The sequence below is a fragment of the Corvus kubaryi genome, unplaced genomic scaffold, assembly GCF_017639235.1.
Source record: "Corvus kubaryi isolate FWS band 111438036 unplaced genomic scaffold, C.kubaryi_AGA036_p1.0 split3-37173, whole genome shotgun sequence".
Lineage (NCBI taxonomy): Eukaryota > Metazoa > Chordata > Aves > Passeriformes > Corvidae > Corvus > Corvus kubaryi.
In genome coordinates, this window is record NW_024582085.1 from 864906 (window position 1) to 885944 (window position 21039).

The 21039-nt window shown below is 42.8% G+C and overlaps 1 protein-coding gene across 2 annotated transcripts in view; it reads right to left on the bottom strand.

Annotated features, from left to right (window-relative positions):
• SLC5A1 (solute carrier family 5 member 1) overlaps nt 1–21039 on the bottom strand; it is a 37339-nt gene that overhangs the window by 6326 nt on the left and 9974 nt on the right. The window contains exons 1-10 of one of the 2 annotated variants that reach the window (XM_042015091.1): nt 20176–20522; nt 18018–18089; nt 10488–10592; nt 8452–8511; nt 8001–8105; nt 3392–3497; nt 3082–3162; nt 2507–2727; nt 1432–1567; nt 579–686 (exon numbers count right to left, since the gene is read on the bottom strand). In XM_042015091.1, the coding sequence (XP_041871025.1) occupies nt 579–686; nt 1432–1567; nt 2507–2727; nt 3082–3162; nt 3392–3497; nt 8001–8105; nt 8452–8511; nt 10488–10592; nt 18018–18089; nt 20176–20262 (1081 nt within the window). In that variant the 5' untranslated portion in view covers nt 20263–20522. Of the gene's footprint in view, nt 1–578; nt 687–1431; nt 1568–2506; nt 2728–3081; nt 3163–3391; nt 3498–8000; nt 8106–8451; nt 8512–10487; nt 10593–18017; nt 18090–20175; nt 20523–21039 lie in introns of those variants that run through there. The other variant, XM_042015092.1, reaches the window with a different exon arrangement.

Genomic DNA, 21039 nt, shown 5'->3' on the forward strand with positions numbered 1-21039 from the left:
ACCAGGTATTTGCCAAAAACCCCAAGTTTTTTTACTGTCTAAAAACCAGAGTAAGACACTTTTCCAGGTGGTGTGGTCTGGTCACAGAGCATGGGGAAGTACTGCAGGATTTTAACAATCCTATGAACAACAGTTATCATATGATGGGGCGGTACCAAAGCTATCAGGGAAGTGCCATGGTCTCTATAATAATAACCTGGCTTTTTTGCCTTATGAGCCAGCACCCACCTCCATGGGGTTGGCAGGAGGACCACAGGAATAGGCCTCCAGCTCAGACATCTGGCAAGGAGTCTTTTATAAATCATTGGCCAAGCAAGTTATTTTTTACCTTCACAAAAAGAGAGTTCATTTACCATTTCAACACTGAGTATTTGCCAGCTGAGAGCTGACACTGTCAGTGTGGAGCTATTCTGCACCCACAGCTAATACAGACAACCACTTTGGTTAATAGTACTTAATTCTAGCAAGAATTTTGGAACTAAAGATGGGTCTTGGACTCCCTCTATCACTTGTTTTTACAGTCTGGCAGCTTCAGCTTTCCTAAAACAAAGAAACAACAAATACAGACAGTGTCTTACCCTTTGGCATGAGCTCCACTACCATTTTTGGATAAGCAATATTTGTACAGCCCACTGAGGTGCCACAGTAGTGCTGACAGACTTCAGGCACAACACAAGCCACCACATCTGAGGAGAGGATAATGAGACACTGAGACAAGGTCCTATAAACAACAGATTGCTCCCAAATTAATACAGCTTCTAGAATGTATCTCTGTGTTGAGCCACCGGATTGTTATGTTTGATTTCATCCTTGGTTTGCTGGAAGGGAGGAAGGTGATTCTAAGCCTTTTTCCCTCCTTTCCTCTCTAAAAGAATACTGACAGGTGCTGCAGGTCAAAAGAAAATCAGCAGTCATTTGTCAGACCAGGGCTGAACAACACAAGGAGAGCAAGTAGAAAAACAAGCAGAGGAACACAAAGCCCACTCGCTGCAGCCTGAACCTCTCTCCTCTGCCTGCTGCCAAACAGCCAAACTCTTGGCTGGTCAGGGAGATTGGGAGGGTGGCATTTCCCCACTCTGCCCTCAGGACTGCCCATGGCCCAAACGCTGCAGTCTGTGACTGATGGCCCTGTCCCTCCAATTGCCAGCAGAGTATCCATCCTGGACAGCAGTCAGAGTGGGGCTGTAACAAACAGACAGCTGGGGAGGGACACTGTGGCATTTCTTTCCCCGAAAACAGCAATAGCATCAGCAGAAATCTGGGAACAGGGAAAACAGGAAGACCTGTGGCTTCTTACAGTGTAGTTAGCTGTAGGTGCCTGGACTATTTGGATGAGAAGATGACAGTCTAACAGATATTTTGGAAGGGACAGAGAGATTGGCAATGAAAGGCAGGCAGCAAGAACTTTGCATTTCTGTATCCATATCATACCTGTGTACAAAATACGGCTGATCATTCCAGGCATCACTATGATAAACATGGGCAAGAGTTTGAGGTACCCACACATGATACAGCCAGCCTTCACATGGGACATGTTCTTGCCAGAGAGACATCTTTGGACAATAACCTGTCAATGAGACATGGCAGGTATAACATTTCCATGATCACATCATGCCGTGTTCCAGATACAAGGTGCTTCTTAAGTTCTATGATAGCAAAAGAGCCTATTTAGCATTTCTGCCCCTAGGAAAAATGAAAACTACATGAAAATCAAAGGATATGAATGAAATAAGTAAAGGAAAATATCACTTATCTGGTGTATATTTGAGAGGTAAGACTTCTCTCACAAGCAGTTTTTTAAGCAGACAGACTAAAAAGCTAAAAAGGAATAGAATATTTAACTGAGCAGTAAATACAGTTACATTGGGGGTTTTGTTAATTTGTTTAGAAATTGTGAGGATGATCTTTCTCACAATTCAGGATGCAGATGAATCACTTGTTAGAGACACATTCACATGTTGCAGGTGCAGAGGCACACTTTCCTTTTCTCATGTCAGTGTGATCTCTTGGGCAAACTGTACAGTAGGTTTTAGACAGAAGGATGATTGGGGAAGAGTCTCCAGGCTGAAAGACCAGACATATAAATAACATCCCCCCAAGACTATGCAGACAAAGAGGAAAGCTGCATATATAGGAAACAAACTTGTCTTACTGAAAAGGGAATGGTACCTAGACCCAGTCTAACAAGAGTCATTTGTTGCATGGTTTCCTAAGTTAGTGTTCACAGCATGACCTCTCTGTGTTTTCACACATGGTCACACACAAAAAATGATAAAGGAGGCAGACACAGAATCTGCTGGGCACAGTTATGCAGGAAGATTTGAAAGAACACCCATTCCGTTTTCTTTCATGTGAGAGGTATCTAGAAACCAGGAACTGAAAAGTCACTGACCAGTCTTGAAATAACAGCCAGTTCTGTGGCCCAGCTTTGCATTACAGGGGAAGATCACACTGGACCCCAGAGTTCTGTGTTTGGCCTTTCCAAGGCATTTGGCTCCCACAGTACCTGATCCGTGCACCAGTACCACATGGCAAGGATGCTCAGGCCAAAGATGAGCCCTGGCCATGGCAGATCCCCGGTGGCAGCGTCTCGGAAGATGTGAAAGGCATCCTTACGAGGAGTGTAGCACTCCGGATCCACCACGGTATTTCCATAGGATATGTTGGATGGAATCGCTTCCATGTACTTCTGCATGAAAGCCTCGTACCCTCCTACTTCAGCAAATGCTGAAAAATACAAAATAAATGTAGTGATAAAGGATTTATTACTGAAATCTCAAATAGAGCTTGAGAGAATGAGAAGGGAAACCTCCTTAATGTGGACATAAAAATATTGTCATGGGATGCTGTTTATTACCTTACACATTCACTTGTGCTTAGGAGACAGAGTGACTCAGTGACTAAAGGGCTTTGGCAATATGCCTAACTTTTGGCAACATGCCTATTTTCTTCCCTGATAAATAGATATATGAGCTGAAACCTGCTGGTTAAGGTAACAGTTTCACTCTGCAGGATTCATTCCCATATCCACTCCAGGATTTGTGGCTGAACATTCCAGTTTAAGTCATCTGATTTACTTACCATATCCCATGAGAATAAAGGATCCCACTACCATGATGAATGTTTGTAAGGTGTCTGTGTAAATCACAGCTGCAAGGCCACCTGATGGCAGAGAAAAGTCAGGACAAATAAGTCAGCTCTGGGCAAATGTCTCTGTGGATATGCGCTGCTTTTTTTTTTTTTCCTTTTCTCACCATCTCTGTTTTTCAAAGACCACTGTAAATAACCTCCCTTTCAAGTTTTCATTTCTCTCTTTTTCTGCACCTTCCGTCTTCTCTTTCTTCTGGTTCCCCCAGCTTCTTTGATTTATCAGACTGCTCTGCAAACTCACCTGTGATGGTGTAAAGAGCAGTAATAAAAAGCAGGATAATTATGGCCACATAAAGATTCAGCCCAATGGCCAGCTGGATAAATACAGCTCCAGAGAATATGTCGGCCTAGAAAAGAAAAAATGGTAGGTTCAGCAATGTTTAGGTTCATGATGACATGTTACACTTCCATGATGAGGGTACTGAAATACACAACTCTGCCCCTTGTAGTACTACCCACACAAATCAAAAAGAAAAGAGAAGCCATTTTTGTGCCCTTGCCAATGTCCCCTCAGAGCTGTGGAGTTCTTAGTACCAGAGGTGTAACACTTCTCAGAGAATTTCCAGGCCTTTTTCAACAGGAGTGTTTTCTCTAGACAGTCACCTCACTGATCAGTGCTTAGGCACTGAGAGACAGATTCAAAACAAACTGCTTAAAACCGAGTGTGAGTTCCATTTGTGCAGGGCTGGACTGTGTGACACCTCTAAGACACAGCACAGTTCTCTTCCTTCAGTGCCACTCCACAAGCCTCTGTCCCTTTACTGCTCACATGTGGTGTAGCTCATCTTGCTGGTTCGGGACAAACAGTGTATTTTGCATTAAAGGCAAACATCTTATATTGTTTCTACCTTTAAGTTCCTGTTACAAGAATTGACAGCAGCTGGCTAACAGAGGAGACCTTTATTTAGCTCTTGCATAAGAAAGGAATTGTTCATGTTTCAGAGTAACACTGGGATATTAATCACATTAAATCAGTTCCTGATTTAGAGATAATTTGCATCAATGTCATTTATACAAGTTTGCAATCAGAATCATCTGCCCCAGTGCACTTGTGATGCAGTACTATAAATTATGCTTTCATCCAGCTCGTGGGGTCCTGTGCAGCCCACCCACCCTCCTCCCTTTATATCCACACCACCGGTCTGAGGGCTCTGCACAGGGGCTCCTATCCCCAGGTAACAGCAAGTCTCCGTGGGATCACAAGCTGAAGCAAAGACACACAGCTCTGCCCGAGCCCTGGGCTAAAGCCATCCCTGCAGGGGCTCCAGGGACCAGCCAGAGCCGGGGATCACAGCCCTGGCCCTGCTGCTGCCCTGGGGAGAGCAGGGCACACATCCCCACAGGGAGTGATGCAGCCTGGGAGCTGTGAGATTCCAGAGAGAAAAACCATCTTCATTCCAAACACTGAAACTAAGACTGTGGGGGCAGGACCTCACCCTGCTTCATGCTGAAGAACGAGGAAGAGGCCGGACTTCTGTGGCCCCAACTGCCCTGGCACGATACAGCAACTTCTGTGGATCAGAGTGTGAGTCACAACAGAGTATCCCACTCCCAAAACTCTGACTCTGGAGCAGATTTCTTAGAGGCTTTAGTTTGGAACTGGGCACCAGGACCTTTAGCTCTTACCCCGGTGGCTGTCAGACCATATCCTTTGCCCCATCTCTCTATGGTAATTTCTTTCCTATCTTTTCACACCACTAGTCAGTCTATGTCCCAGAGCTTTCTTTTAATGTTCTTGGCTTTAGCTTAGCCTACCTTTCATTACATATTAATGGTCCTAAAATGATTCCCAGAAAGAAATGTAGTTAATTATTGAGCATTCTGAGCAATGTATTGGTTTCTTCAAATTGCTGAGTTACCTTCCAACTTCACTGCTCCTCCTTCCCAGTTAGATTATTGCCTTCCAATATTTCCTTGTTTCTCCATTTATACTGTTTTATGGACACTATTTAATCTTTATCACTCTTATTAGAGTGACTCATTCCTTTATGTTACAAGCTATCTCTACAAGGCATGGATCACAAAGGAGCAACTGGCCAGACCCATGACAGCTGTGGGCATCAGGGAAGGGGCACCTACTCTTTAATGTCTGCACTGTGCACTCCTAGGAGGAGGTTATCCTTCTCTTCCTCTTCCCCCTGGCAAGTCTATGCCCATAGATTTCCTATTGAAATTATGCACAATGAACAGAAAGAAAATGCTGTAACAGATTTAGAAGCTCCAGTTTACTATTTCTGATTTCTTCAAAACACAAGGTCTGATTTCAGACCTTAATTGCCTTTTGTCTTGTCATAACTTAGTCTATTGCTATTCATCAAGACTTTATTTTTACCAGACCATCTCCTTTGGCATAATGACCAATATCATCAACACTGTGGCTAAAAAGCCTCTGCAAGATGCTGTGGGCACTACTCACAGTGTGCTGCACACTTAGGGAGCAGGTACAGGTGAGGCCCCTGTATGACAGAAATCCTTTGGGCTCAAAGATCACGTGTCCTGATCCCAAGGATGAACTCCTTGCAGCATGTCCTTGTCTGTCAAGTGGCTGATTAGCCACAAAGGGAGGTAAGAAATCAACAAAACCCACAGAAAATGGGTTTCTGAAGGGAAAGAGAAATGGTGAGGACCTTGTAGAGGTGTGCACAGGGAATCTGATCCTCACATGGTTGTGGCACTGTGCCAGAAAGAGCACAGCAAGAGTCACACAACCTGATGTGTGATACTGCTCACTAGAATGCATTGTTATAACTATATTAAGTACACTACGTAGTATTTCAACACATCAAGGAAGAAGCACATGAAATAACTACCCCAGAAGCAAGAGATGCCACTCTTCTGCAAGAATAAAGGGCAGTGAGAATCACTGCCAGTCACACTGGTAGGTGTGACCTCCCTCAGGGCAGGGCAGAAGCCCATCCTTCTCTATCAAATCTCAAAGAGCCCCAGAGATCACAAGGGACTGTTTGCCAAGGCCAGCACTCAGGGAAGTAAAGTACAATGGCTTGTCAACACGTGCATGTGTTTGGATATCCAACGTGTCTGTGGGAAGGGAGGCCTGTGCTCTCTCCCTGTGTTTGCGCCTCTTCCCACAGCACAGTTCCCTACAGCCCAGCAGGGAACAGCCCTTCCCTCCCTGTTCCAGGGCTGCTTTCTCTGGGTACCACGTGGACATGGTGTTGCACAGCATGGCATACAAAAACCTACTCTGAGATCCTCTGACAGCACCTGAAACCTCCAAGGACTGGCTGCTCTGCCTAATCTGAATCAGATATAGCAAGTAAATCAGTCCTGGGCAGATCCTGCCCATCCAAATGCAGTGACATGAGGCAGCAATGCAGAGACCTGTCTGTACACTACAGGAATCTCACTTGTACAGGCATAGACACTGCCAGAGCTGCTTGGGGCAGGTGGGGAAAACAGAAGAAATCCTTAGAGGAAATTGTACACACTTATTTTTCCTCTGCATAGCACAAAGACCCAGCTCCATGGCACTTCCCCACAAACACCTGGAATAAATGGGTTGATGGGGAGCTGGGATGGGCCAATGGTAGAGTGGGGCCCAGGTAACCTGCTGCTGTATGGATCCCTCGACTATGGAAAAGGTGGTTCATCCTCATGACCACACTGGAAGCTTAAATTCAGAACCTGTCTTTCCTGGAAATAGGACACTCCAACTGAAAGTGTAAAATCCCATAATCAGATCCTTAGGCATGACACAGGCTGGAAATCAAAGCTAGACAGTAAATTCAGAACCTACATAGTACCTTAATAGGCTCACTACAAACACGTTGCTGAAAAGGACTGAGTCACCCCACTAGAAAAGTTTCTCTGCTGTTGGAACTTCCAGAACTCTGTGTTGTACCTGGGAGTTCTGATTATGATAGTTGAGCACAACTACAGCAAACTGTCTAATCCTTTTGAAATACACAGAAATCCAGCTCTGAGGCCAGCTCACGCTACCAGCCTGTTTAATTTATAACCTTTCTAATGATCAGTTATCATGATGTGAGAATGAGAGCAAAAGGCCAGTCTTTTAGCTTAAATTGCACTATTATCACTCAGCTCCCATTCAGAGGGCAAAGAGTAATCTGCTATGACAATTTCTGCAAAACAACAGACTGAGGTATGCCTGAACTGTGGACTTCTTTAGAAGCTTGATAGTTTCAAGATATATGGAAAATACCAGCTCCCTTTACTACTTCACAGAAACACATCCATTTACTTAATAAACATTAACTTCATAGCACCTTAAAGTTTACACCAACCACTTGCCCATTAAAAGAATCTGTCCTCTTCCCTCCTTTCACCTCAGCTGTTACAATTTCCCTCATTTCCATTTCCCCACTCTTCCATTTCCTAATTCCTGCTGTTCTTTTTTTATCCATAGCCCACTTGCTCTTTTCCCTTATTTGTATTACTGATGGCATGTTCACCAGAGGATACTAAAACAGATAAATACAAAATCGAGGGACAAAAATTCCTGCCCCAGGTTTCACAGATCCATGAGAAACAGGCCATAATACAATACAAGTTTCCCTCCACTTTGATGTTTTCTAGAAGAGAGCAAATGTAAAAGTAAACCCTAAAACTTTAAAAAGAAAGACAAAGTACAAAAAGCATCAAGAGACACTGCCAGGAAGAAAAAACCTTGAATTGCAGCACAGATCTGGATACAGAGTCTCACTGGACAGAATAAAGAAAACACAAAATCATACTTCTACAGTTGTTAATTCAACCAAGGGTCCCAAACCTGAAACTGTTGACCAGTTGTGAGAGCAATATTGTAAAAGGGAGTTTCTTGTCTTTAGATCACCGTAGAATGGAAGAAATGCTGTAGAAGTTTCACTTACTGAGATCTTTGTGAAAATATACAGCATCAGAGAAAGGACTGACAGGTAGACCTGGATCCGTTTCCCACCAAAACGCTTCTTCAGGTACTCTGGCATTGTCACCACCTGTGGGGGTGGAGAAGATTTTAGATAATGGGGAACAGGTACAAATCAAATCAGAGGAAGATTTTTGGTGCTCAGATACTGCAAGAGTGGAGCACAAAATTAAGGGAGCTGCAAATGCAGTTTCAAGGAAGAGCAGCTCCAAGAATCAAAGGAGAACAAGGAGAAAGCACCAAGTACTTCTTAGTTCAGGTCTTAGAACAGAAAATCCTAATTTTTCAAGTACACAGATATAGTGCTGTTCTGGCACACTCAGATCTCATGCTATTCATAATGACTTTGCAATATTCCAGCCCTGATCTGCGAATATGAGCAGCAAAGACAAGTGTAATGTAGTGGTTTGACTTACCCCAGCTTTGATGTAGATGGGTACAAAGAGCCATCCTAGAATCACCACAAATATCAGAGCCTGCAGCCAAGACAAGATCAGCTGAATTAGCCTCCTCTCTCTAGGCACTGCTCCCAAACACCATTTATCAGGCCCAACAGCAGCTAGACACCAGTGAAACTACAAAAAGCTGCATACTGCGGGGGTGTGGGGGAGGGAGGTTCTGTTCTGTCCTTTGATTTACAGTTGAAAATTTGGGGATGAAATCTTGGCTAAAAACTTCAGGTATAATGCAGCCCGGCTTTCATGCTAAAGCATGAAAGAAGAAGCACACATGATTATGTCTTTTCTACAAAACCAGCTGATTTCTCCTCACAGGGTTGCCATCTAGTATTGAAGCACAACTCCAGCAGTGGCACCAGACTATCCCAGCTCTCTTCAGAGCAAGCCCATGATGGTTGAATGTTTTACAACAATCTCATAGACTGTACAGGATGCACCACATGCAATTTGTAAAATATTTTGTATTTTCATATTACCATTTAATAATACATTTTGTGTATCCATGTGTATTCTGTGAACTACTGATCTTACTGTATAGCAGTGCCACAGTTTTCTGACTTAAATGGCTGGAATGCTGTCCAATATCGAGTTGTACATACTTAAATCAACAAATATAAAACAAATTCCCGCCCTCAGAGATGCACTCTGTATTTATTTTGTCCACAGGGCTTAGAGGGCTTTAAAGCTCTATGTTTTAAGTTCTGCTCTTAGGTCAAAACTGTAAGATGGACAAGAAATACTGGGTCAGCTTCTGCTGTCATTCTGATACAAGAAAGAAACAATTTCAATGGAACAGGGATACACGAGGATGACAACAGTCAAATTTGGTATTACTTTCATTACTTCCACTATGTCTGTTAACTGTCATGAACTCTACAGTGTGCCTGCTCCAACACACACAGATATCATTGCTGCTTCCCAAACAACCATTGTTGTACACTGTGCATTGATACTGGGCCACCAGAAATCTCCCAGGAGATGAAGTGTTAGAGATGTTTGAAGAAGTACATGGGCTTCTGTTTTTGTGTTCTGTTTTGTGTTCTGTTTTGGTTTGCTTTGTTTTGCTGGAAAAAGGAGAATCAAGTCTGTCACAGGCCTAATGTAACCAAGAAGAGGGAGCTGACAGATAAACTGCACATCTTGTACAGTTCATTTTAGGTTATGTCCTTCTCCTTAAACATTTATATCACACCAGTACTTCATTATTTGCAACAACCATTTATTTGCTAAGGAACACAAGCCAAATCCCTCAGGGTGGGATGATTCTTTCACTGCTCAGAAGTAAATGTGAGGGAAGTATCGACCTGTGGAGGCTCACTGAACCCTTTGTGTCATGGTCTAATCCCTTCCTTGTCACCCACACCCACAGAGCCTGAGAACACAAGGAAATGGACCGCAGTCGTTCATGGGAGTGTCTGTGCTGCTGCAGTTTACACTTCCCTGGCACTCCAGGAAGTTCATTTAAAGTCAGCTTGGATATCTCTACCCTGAACTGGAACTATAACAAAACACATGCATAATTACGGGAAGGAAAAGGTAAAGAGGAAAAGATTTGTGGAATGCAGGTGCTTGTGAAGGATGTGCAAAATTCCTTACAGCCTGTGAAGAAATCAAAGCCCTTTCAATAATTTCTACAAAGCAAAAATTACCATGGATTACAAACCTGATAAATTCTTCCCAGCATCCTGCAGACTGAAAATGTTCTTCATAAATACTTTAAAAGTAATAAAAAGGTATGCATAGAGAAGAGAATCCACCAATTTATTTGGTTCAAATTCTCTCTAAAAAGCCTCAACAGAAAAGTGTCATCTTTTTCCAGTGGCTTGGACAGGTTAAATAGTAGATTACATTGGCTCTTATGTGTCTGTGCAGAAAACGAGTGTTGCCAAGCCCAAACTTTGACAGTCCTAAATTATTAGGCAATGTTATTTTGATTAAGCTGAGCAGACAATCCAGATGTCACAAGTACTTTCGTTGACATATATGCCACTTACATTCCATTCATATCCTCCGATGGCAATTCCTCCAGCTGCTGCTGTTCCTGCTATTCCCACAAAGTGCCCACTGCCAATGTTGCTGGCAAACAGAGAAGCACCAATCTACAAAGAGAAAAAACAAAAACTGGCTCTTATGTTCATGGTAATTTTAAAAAAATCACCTTCATTTGGCACATTGAACTCATGCCTGTCTATGGCGGTGGTGATGATGAGAATGACTGACAACCAACTTCCTTGATAACTTTCAGTATTTCCACTCACTGTTCCCACTGAAACCAGGTCCTCCAGCCATCACATCTACAACAGCGAGGGAGAATAGGATGTTGAATAAAATGTCTTCCAATTGAGTCAGAAAATATATTACACCAATATAGATTTTAAAATATTTGCAAAACTTGCCAAACTGACATTGGGATGATATCCAGACAAACAGGGAAGAAGACTGATCTTCCTTTTTCAAGGGGGAAATGACAAGGACATCCCCACTTGTCAAACCTGCACTCCCTCTTCCACATTGCACAGCCTGTGCATCCAAATGTGTCATTCGTGAGAGCTGGGCTTGGTTCACTTTTAGCCAAAAGGTATTTGATTACTGGATTAAATTCTAAAAACTGCACAGCAGAAATTTCTGCTGAAAAAGTGCTTCTGGAAGCTACAAAAAACAGCAAATCAAGGAGTTATATTTAAGAAGTCTGAATCTTTAAGACCCCCAAATATTGCACTGATCATTCAAACAGAACAGTAGGGGCAACATGGGAATTGATAAACAGGGAGAGATTAAAAAATGAAAGGTTCCTGTTGGTTTACAGACAGGCAGGAGCCATTCACAAAGATCTAATTCTTAATTCAGTATCTTAGACAATAGAAAAGATGAAAAGGAATGAGCTTCATTTCCTCAAAATGAACACATTAAAGGCAGCAGAAATACCCAGTGATAATTTACTGGGTCAGGTACTGAAGGATGCAGGGTGAGAAGTCGAGCATGAGAAAGAGATTGGATGGGGTGTTGTGAGCAAAGGACAAGGAAGCTGGAGAAGTTCCAAGATGAAAAAATGGAAGTGAACATTTTTTTATTCTTTTCTATTTTTTTCTTATGTCCTGTGAAAGCTTAAAAAAACAGTAAAAAAACCCCAAAACAGGGTTAAAAAGAAAAACCACATAGAAAGCAGGCAAGAGAACTTCTGCTGACCTCTTCTAATGCTGTCATTTGGATCATTAAATATCCTGAGTTGGAAGGGACCCACAACAGATTTGAATAGCAGCAAATATTCAACCAATGTTTCTGGCAGCACAGGGATGATCACCTGAGTTTTGGGAGGATGAAGGATTTCATCATAGAAATCTACCTCTAGAGAGCATATTTATTCTATAGAGCTATGCCATAGCTAGAAATAGCAACCATGCCCTTCAACCCACAATCCTGATCTCTGATAACAAATAGTTACATGCAACATACAAATAAAATTCAGAGGTTTCCACTCTTTCTTTTCCAGGCTTACTTTTTTTTTTCTCTTTCCTCAGTTTGACCTCTTGATTTCTTCAAGTCTTTTTACAGACAAACTGTTGTTTTGCTGTGACAGGAAATTTATGTTTCTAAGTTCATTAGGTTTGGATTTGAGGTTTTTTTACACTTTTCTAAAAGTCAGTTGTGCCCTACAGAACTGTAACCAGTTTGTCATATGACATATTTCTACAGGAATGATAAGTTTTGCAACAAACATTGGCAAACAAAAGACCTGTGTTTCTTCTAACCTCTTTGTGACAGCAACAGTTTTTCCAGAAATGATAGTGAAGATAAAAGTACCACTTATACCAAGCATTAGCACTGTTGCCCAATGCTTTCCTTGGAGATAAATAATTAAACTTAAATCTAGGTTATTAGAAATGCAAACACCAGAAAATATTAACCACATTAATCTCTGGTTTTATTTAATGTGTTCCCTCTCCTGTTTCAAAAGTTTAAGGGCAGATCCAAGTAACAAAAGCAGCTAAGGAAGAACTTTGAGAACTGACAGGCACAAGCTTCAGCTCAGTGCCTAAAACCCCAGGACATCCTGTGGGCAATGCTGGTGATGCTGTGTTCCCAGCTTTACCAAAAATACAATTGTATTGAAAGAAAAATACAAAACCAAACCAATGCAAAACTACCAACATATTCAGGACCAGCACAAGGACAAAACAATGTGAATGCAGAGCCCACATTCACATCCTAAGGGGTTTTTTTGCTGAATTAGGGAACATCCAGTGCAGCAGAACTCTAAGATCAACACATACCAATAATGGATGCAATTTTAAAAATGGGTTTCAGTTATGTATACATGAGAAGGGAGAACATGGCTTCATAGCCAGGAAAATGCAGATTACCCTTTAAACTGTAGCACGGTCACAGCAAGAGCAGTGCTGACCAAAATACCCTCACAGCCCATTAGTTGCTGATGCCAGAGGGGGAAGAGAAATTTCCCATTTGCCATATTTTAAGGATGAGGAAAGAAGGCAGATGGGCTCTGGGCCTGAGCTGCCTTGCTGAAGAACTTACTGCTGTGGTATTTTTGTGCTGGAAAGCCTGATTACTGGAATTCTTGACTTGCCATTGGCAGATGCTGCTGAACATCTAAAGAACTCTGGGCTGAAATTGGGAATGGTAGAGGGAAACAATCTCTGGAAGTATTAACTGTTCTCAGTGAATGTGTGAGTGAATTGATTTTAAAGACAGATCTAGGAGGAAAGGTAAAGTAGAAAGTTGGTTGAAAGGGACAAAAACTGCTAAGAGGGAAAGAGGACAAAAAACCTGAACTAACCTGAGGCAAACGTGGAACATTAACTCTTTTAAAATATTTTAAGAGGTCAGGTCTTAACAAGAGCACTCTGTTCAGCAGAAGTAACACCACCCTGAAACAGATGACGATCAGAGTGGTTTTTCCTGTTATTCATTAACTGTTTCACCTTGCTCTTCTCATGAAGTAGAGGATGCACTGACATCCCAGCCCTGGCCATTCCCAGTCAAATGGGATGCACTCTGCAGTGGCAGCTGCACTGACTGTGCAGAATGCACAGCCTGTGGCTTCTCTCCCTGCCAGGACCTGCCGGCACATCCCCCTGCCCCCATACCCACCCCACCGACCCACCTGTCGGAAGGCATTAGCTCAGTACCAAACCCTTTTCCCAATGGATTCTTAGCCCCATTCCAGAGAACAGCAGGGGCTCCTCTCACACCACTGGGTCCTGAGATTCGTGCCCTGAGTTATCGCTCCTCGTGGGTCACCTGCAGAAGCTGCTTCTCAGATCCCTCTTCCCTGACACATTTCTCATTACCTGGATTGAGAACTACTTGAGACCATTCATGCTTTTCTTTAATTCACAGCTGTTCCCTGCAACGTGGCTTTACTCTGATGCAAAGGTGTAATTTTTCTTGCCTGAGTTTTTTGGGATCATTCTTAGCCACTTCGGAAAAATCAGTAAAATGCAATATTACTGCCATGCTTCCAAGGCTCTGAGACTCAGAGAAGGAAGTGTGGGGTTTTACTCTTCTTTCCCGATTAATCTGAAAATTCTATGAATTATTACCCAACTAAACCACATCTCTGCCTTTCCCAATGTGCTAAGCAGGAGGGATGGATATACAATACTCATCAAAATTTCTGTGCTCCGACAAACCCGATGGTTACTGGAACAGCACAGGCTCAGAAGGCTGATCTGGTACCTCCCCACATTGTACTCTGAGACAGAAACAACACCTCCCAGCCAGCTGGAATTCTCACGGATTCTGTAGAAATCCATTTCACTGAATTTTTACTTTTGCATCAGAGCTTTGCTTTGATTATTTTATTATTCTTTTTACCCTGAAAACTATTGATTTAACCCTATATTTTTTGCATGGAACTTGACAAAATAAGGTAATTTCTCACTCTACTTTACCTAAGAAAAGGAAATGCAAATCTTATTCACAGCAGAATTGTCGCTCCTGGTTCCTCATAGCAGTGTCAGATTCAGCAAGTGGGGAAAATTCTGAGAATATGTAAAACTTAACTGGCTGCAAAGATCAGAGAAATCATGCCAGTAGTCAGTTCTGATGGCCACAAAGATAAGCTGTGCACAGCCAAAGCAAGAATCTATTGGGTTTTTTCCCCTAATTCTTATCTGTCTCACAAAGATCTAAATGTACATGACAACAAACTAGCTGAGTTACATTTTTGTTTGGAGTGCCCTTGACCCTGCATCCTTCCTACCTACTGTTCAGTATATCTTTCTAACAGACCTGGGCTTCAGATGCCCAGCAGATAACTCTTTGTCCTATTACCATTCAAGCCTCAGGAACTGAGGTGTAGAAGGTAACCCATAATTTTGTGCAGACAGCTCTGTCTGCAAAACTACAGAACCTGAAGAAGAAAATTCAAAAGCAGGAGAACTTCAACAGTTCGGGGATTTTTAATTGTGCGTGAAAGGCTGTTAATCTTGTGAGAGTGGCTGCTACCAAAGCTGACTGTTCTGCAGGAACAGATCTTCATTTCGTACAATGGCAGGAAGTATTTGGCTGAAACCAACTCCTTCATCTGGCAAAGGAAGCTGAAGTTAGCAAGGCCCATTGCTACAGAGCTGTCACTTGCCTTGAACTTCTCTGTGTCTTTTTGGAAAAAGCAGAGCTGATTATGAGGATTTAAAGAGCCATATGAATCTTTCCTGAAGGTATTTCCCTCAAAACCCAAGAGAACAAAACCAGTTTCTTGAAGATTCTTCTCTCAGTTTCTGTAAAAAGACTGTGGAAAGGGCACAGCATTTCATACCATTATGATTAACCAACGACAGATACCAGTTTCTAGTAATCAGTGAGAATGTTCTTACATACCTTTATTCCTAATTAACCACTGGAACTACTGAGATGGCTCAGCCACTGCACAAGGGTGGTGATTCCAGTGAACTAACAAGGGAGTGACCTCTCATCTCAGCCAGAAAACTATCTCTGGGCTTGGTTCTGCAAAATGTTGAATGACTTTCTTGGATTCTGCTAAAGCAGAACAAACAGAGCCAAAGCAGGACAGATTTGGCCCAGGATGTGTCTTGGTCCTACCTTACACATTGAGAAATTGAATCACAATCACAGTTTGCCAATGAGAGACAAACACTGAAAATCCATATTAAAAGTAGGAATAACCTCTAGCCCTTCATTACCAGCATCTCCTCTAGTTTACCAAACCACGGCTATTATATGGTTTAAGTGAACAGAATCCCTTTCCCTGCTTGTCAGTAGGAGATCCCAATACACTGCTAATGAGCCTCTTTCCTCGTGGGGTCAGAAAAGCCACTTGTGGGTGCCCTGCAGAGCATAGAACACAGGCAACCACTGAAAAATAGAATTAGTTTAGGGGCAGTAAGTTTATAACAAGTTTGTGGAAGGATTTTTTCTTCATTTTTCTCTGTTCCAGAAAGCAATTACATGACAAGGGTCATTATCCTGAAATGGCAGGGGAGAAATCTGACAAACTAGAGGCCGAAACAACTGCCCCCACCCTGACTGTGGAAATGCACTGGGTCTATTCAGAGCTATTCCAGGTTATTCCAGGTTAGCCCTGACTTGGAACAAAAGAGAAGTCAAAGCACAAAAGTAAAAGATCACACACAGCTTTAGCTGTTGCAGAACTGAGATCACATCTCTGACTAAACTTTCTATACTTTCATTGGCTTCCTCATCATTTCAGCCTAGTTTGCTCTGGGTGATGGACATCTCATCTACATGCTAAACTGTGGGAACTGGTGTTTTGGAATCTCTTTTTATCCAAGGCAAACTTTCCAGGGTGATGCTGCTGACACGGTATTTAGTTAGTGGTTTTGGAGTGCTTGCTCTTTGTTTATTTTGAGTGATAAGAGGAAGAATAGCAAGAAGGGTTTATTTTTATGGCATGGGAAGACACTCCTGGCATTCCAAAGGGAAGGATTGAAGAGGAGATCTAGGACTCCACTGAGGACTAGCACTTTGTCCATGCCGAGCTCACAGAGTTTGGGAAGGAGAGAGGTGATCCTGGCAGGAACTATGGGGTGATCCCTGTTAGCTTCCCCCTGGAGGAGGAGAGCTTGCTGAGTCTGTTGGGTTTGTGTTGGCAGAGGACTCGGTGTCAGATCCTCTCCCCCAGGTCTCATGGGAATCATTAGGAGTTCTCAGTGCCACTGCAGCAAGACAGAACTTTTCTATGGTGAGTCTTTGCTGCCTTGCTGCCTCCATCTCAATTTACATCTGCACAAAAGGATATTCATATTCCCCCTGACAGGCAGACAGAATTGCACAAGGTTAAAACCAGCCCACCAATTAAAGTGACAATTAAGCAAAGTAATCTGGTTTTAGTTTTTTTCTCTTCTCCCAGAATTATGGGTTTTATCTTAAAATAACTTGGAAACTTTCTCTTTCCTCAATCTTTCAATGGAACCTGAATTTTCTTAGATCTACTACATCAGATGAGGAAACCTTTTACTGTCATTGGGGTTTAATCCTTTCCTGTCCTTAAAGAGGCTGTCCCAATGTCTTCTAAAGGCAGAGGGCAGCTCTCTGAAGCACAAGACTGAATGGTGTGTAGGTATTTCTGCAGCCTACTTCAAGAAAATTCTTAAATCTTTAGGGAACCAATATTTGCTCTCACTCTTCTGGTCCTGTAACTGAACCAATGTGTGCAGAGTCTTGACTCCCAAACCTTAATGAAGTGCAAAAACATTTTCTGAAACTGAATGCAAGATCAGGAATGTTGAGGAATTCCATTCAAACAAATGGAATCATGTAAAACACAAGTAATACAGAAAATGCACGTTTGTCTAAGTTTTCTGCTTTTCATATTAAAGAGACTGTATGATCAGGAAGAAGTAGATAATTGTTTCTAATATAATTTCTGCTAAAGGCCTGATGGAATGGATGGCTAAGAACACTTTGTGCCTGTGACTCCTGTTCTCTACCTTGGAAGATAATAGAGATCCACAGAAGACAAACAATGTAAGTCATAGCTAATCTTTAAATACATTTAAAATATATTTTACCAACAACATATCAGAACATTTCCAGGATTATTCTCCTTGTATAAGACCAGAACTTGCTATCAAAAGTAGAAACAATAGAGCAATAAATGGGAAAATTTCAATAAATTAATTCCTGTCCCTGATAACCTCAAAATGAGCCAGCTTCTTTGAGTGCAATGGAAAGAATATATTCCAAATATTAAAAAGTTTTAAAGTAGGATGAAAGGCAAAGCACTGGATTTGTCTGTACTGACACTACTAATGTATTTATGCTCAAACAAGTTGATCACATAATCAAGGCAGATCAGAGCTGAATGCAGACAAGTTCTGCCAACACTTTCTCTGCCCATCCAGTGGCTTTGTTTGTGCAGTTTGCCCTGTGACACCATGGCTGGAGAAAGAGTTGGATTTGCATCTACACAACCAAGCTACCACAGCCCCAGCAGTATCATAGAGATCTTGATATGTAAGGACAGTCCCAGGGGTGCAGATGCACATCCTATGTTTTATATACATACACTACACAGCACTCACCGGCCACCAAACCATGCTCCGTCCAGCCAGGAAAAACCCACCCACTGTGCCTCGGTTGGTGGAGTACATAGCCTGGAAAAAAGGAAACCAGAAAGTTTTAATTGTATTTCAAGTGTACTAGGCAAGAGTACTATACACAGACTGAGAACAAACAGCTAGAATTAAGGGATAATAAAATACATGGGGGCAGGGTAAAGCGAAAGAAACAGAGTGGCTGAAAAGAACAATCTTATGATGAAGAAAATAATACAATGTAGCAATGATTCTTTTATCTAGGTCTACATTAGCCATTCGAATTTCATTGCTTCACCTTTCATTATAGTGTGAAACACTAAAATAAAATTAAATTTAACCAAGAAAAGTCATCACACAAATAAGAGCTCACATGAATTTTTCATTGGCGTGAAAAGCCTTTAATTTCAGGCATCGACACAGACTATAAGGTGCAAGTTTATTAACAGAAAGTATGCAGCTTTTTTTACTCAATATCATCCTGCTTCTACAGGTATCTGTTTTCTTGTTGTGATATCAGCATTGTGCCTGATTCCCTCTGAAGTTCCAAAAGAAGAAGCCAGTGAAAATTTCCTTTTCACAAACTCATTTTGTCTTTGTCAAGGATGGGCTTTAGAGGGAAGCTTCCTCCAATTTTTGTTAATGACCCTGAGCCATTATTTACTGGATTCCCATTGTCTTCTCTGATGGACTTTGAACAGGCAAATAAAGAAGATCTGGGAAAATCAGCCATATATTTTCTTCTGATGCAGAAGAAATGAAGTAAATATGATGGATTTACATTTAACTACACACAGCAACTGAGTAAGTATTTGTCCAATAATGATGTCATCGTGGCTGGAAAGAAACAGTTCCAGGAATTAACTCAGCACACAATGGCCTGAGAAGCCACAGATCAGCCCTTTATTGTCAGAGATTTTTAACATAAAGTTCAACTACAGCAACAGCCAGACTCTCATGGCAAAGACCCAGCTCCCTCCTGCCAGACAACAAGGTGTTCTGGTGGACTGGGGCTTCAAATTTTTGGCTATATTTTTGGCCTCTACTCCCATGCTGAAGAGGCAAAGAAAAGGTTGTGTCCACTTTGTGTGAACCCTAAATTTTTGGTGGTCTTCAAAATATTGCCAGGCTGTTAGAAAGGGAAGTTGGTTCTGCAGCTGACTTTTCTGCACCGTGAAATGTTCCTGGGATGCTCCTGGAAAGCAAAGGATTCCTGAGGGGCATACCTCCTCTCTGCTTGTTAATGGTCAGGTGTTCAGGTCACCAGGAGAGTCAGGGAAACCCGAATTCAGTGACATTCCACTCTTCATACCACTGTAGCTCAGTATTGTCCCATTCCCTCCAAACACTCCAGCTCTGAGGTCCCAACGCTGGGCTGGGAGCTGCGTTTCCGCGGGTTCCCGGTGCTCTGTTTCCCTCGGCTCCGGGCTCGCCTCGCAGCGCTGCCGGGCGAGGCCGGAAGGCACCGCGGCGCTGGGCCACGACCACAGAGGCACCGCCAGCACCTGCCGCCCCCGGAGCTGTTCCTGCCTCACAGGTACAATGATTTTGCACCCTGGAGTCAAGAAACAGCCCCGGCAACGCTGCCCTCAAACGGCACCCCCAGCCCCGGCCGAGGCGGATCCGCCATCCCGTCCCTGCCATCCCGTCCCTGCCATCCCGTCCCTGCCACCGTCCCAGCCCCAGCGGCGGCGGCGCTGCCACACGGCCACCCCACCCCCGCCCACCCTCCCTTCCCGCCACTGCAATTCCCCCTTCCCGCTATTTCCTGTGGCGTCACCTCACATCACCAATTCTCCCTGCAGTCCCAGTGCTCCGTGGCCAAATGCCACCTCTCAGGTCCAGCCTGTTTCGAAGAGGGACCCTGGCTGATCTTTACTGATCACGTCTCTCTGCTCTGTCCCGCACAAACCTCATTACTCCACCTTTCCCACTAGTTCCATTCATCCACCTAAAGGGATGCCCCCCTGGGTCACCGTCCCCTCTACAGTAAATAAATGCCCACATTTTGCCCACCATGCAGTTGTTAACTATCTCAATTAAGCATCAAAATCTTTATACAATTACACATTCTCACTTACTGAGCCATTTTGCCAAGACTCTATAAACTACCTGCTAAGTAAAACAAAATAAAATCCCAACATACCCATAGTCCCACTGCCAGAACTACCAAAAAATAGATGACAATAACAGAGATGTCCACAGGATTGTTGATCCTTATGGTGGATTCCATCCTGGCTGCTTCTCTGGCTTTCTTCTTCTTTCTCTCCTTGTATGCTTCTTGCAGAGTTCAGGTTAATGATAAACTGCTGTCATCCCCTATGTCTTATATAATATATAACTTCAGATTCACTTGTCCAATGGGACACAAGTTGAAGCTGCTGCTTTTCCTTGGACAACAACTCTTTCCCAAATAGTGCTCCTCTGTTACAGGTGCTGCAGATTTCAGAGTTCAGTGTCCCTGCCAAAGGTGCTCAGGGTTTTAACAACCATGAGCAGATGTCTGAGAAGGAATGACACGGAAAGGAGTGGCTTGGCTGCAATAAACCTGCATATTTACCTCACTGTGGGTGAATACTGTTGGGTTGTTGTTTTTTTTTTTTTTTAAGTGGTTGTACCTGTAAATCTAGTCATGGAAGATGTAGTTCTTTTAGTTGGTGATGGTAAGCAATTATCTGTGAGGAGTGACGTGACACCTGGGGAAAACCCAGGGGTCCAGGATCTGGGTCATCTCTCAGCTCAGCAGCATTACTCAATGGAGAAACAGGCCTGTGTTTATGGGAAGGAGACAACTTGAATCTGCTTCCATCTCTCACATGGATACATGGAAAGATGCATGTGAACACAAGACCTGGAACCAGGAGCTTACTGGGCTGAATTTCAGACTGTTTAGACCATGGTGTTGGCTCTCTCTGTTGTAGCTAATCAGCTTCACGTTTAAGTAAGTTCAAAGTTCATCAGAGCTTGGGTCTGCTCTCCCTTTATTTGCTCCTCTGACTTCAGAATTAAG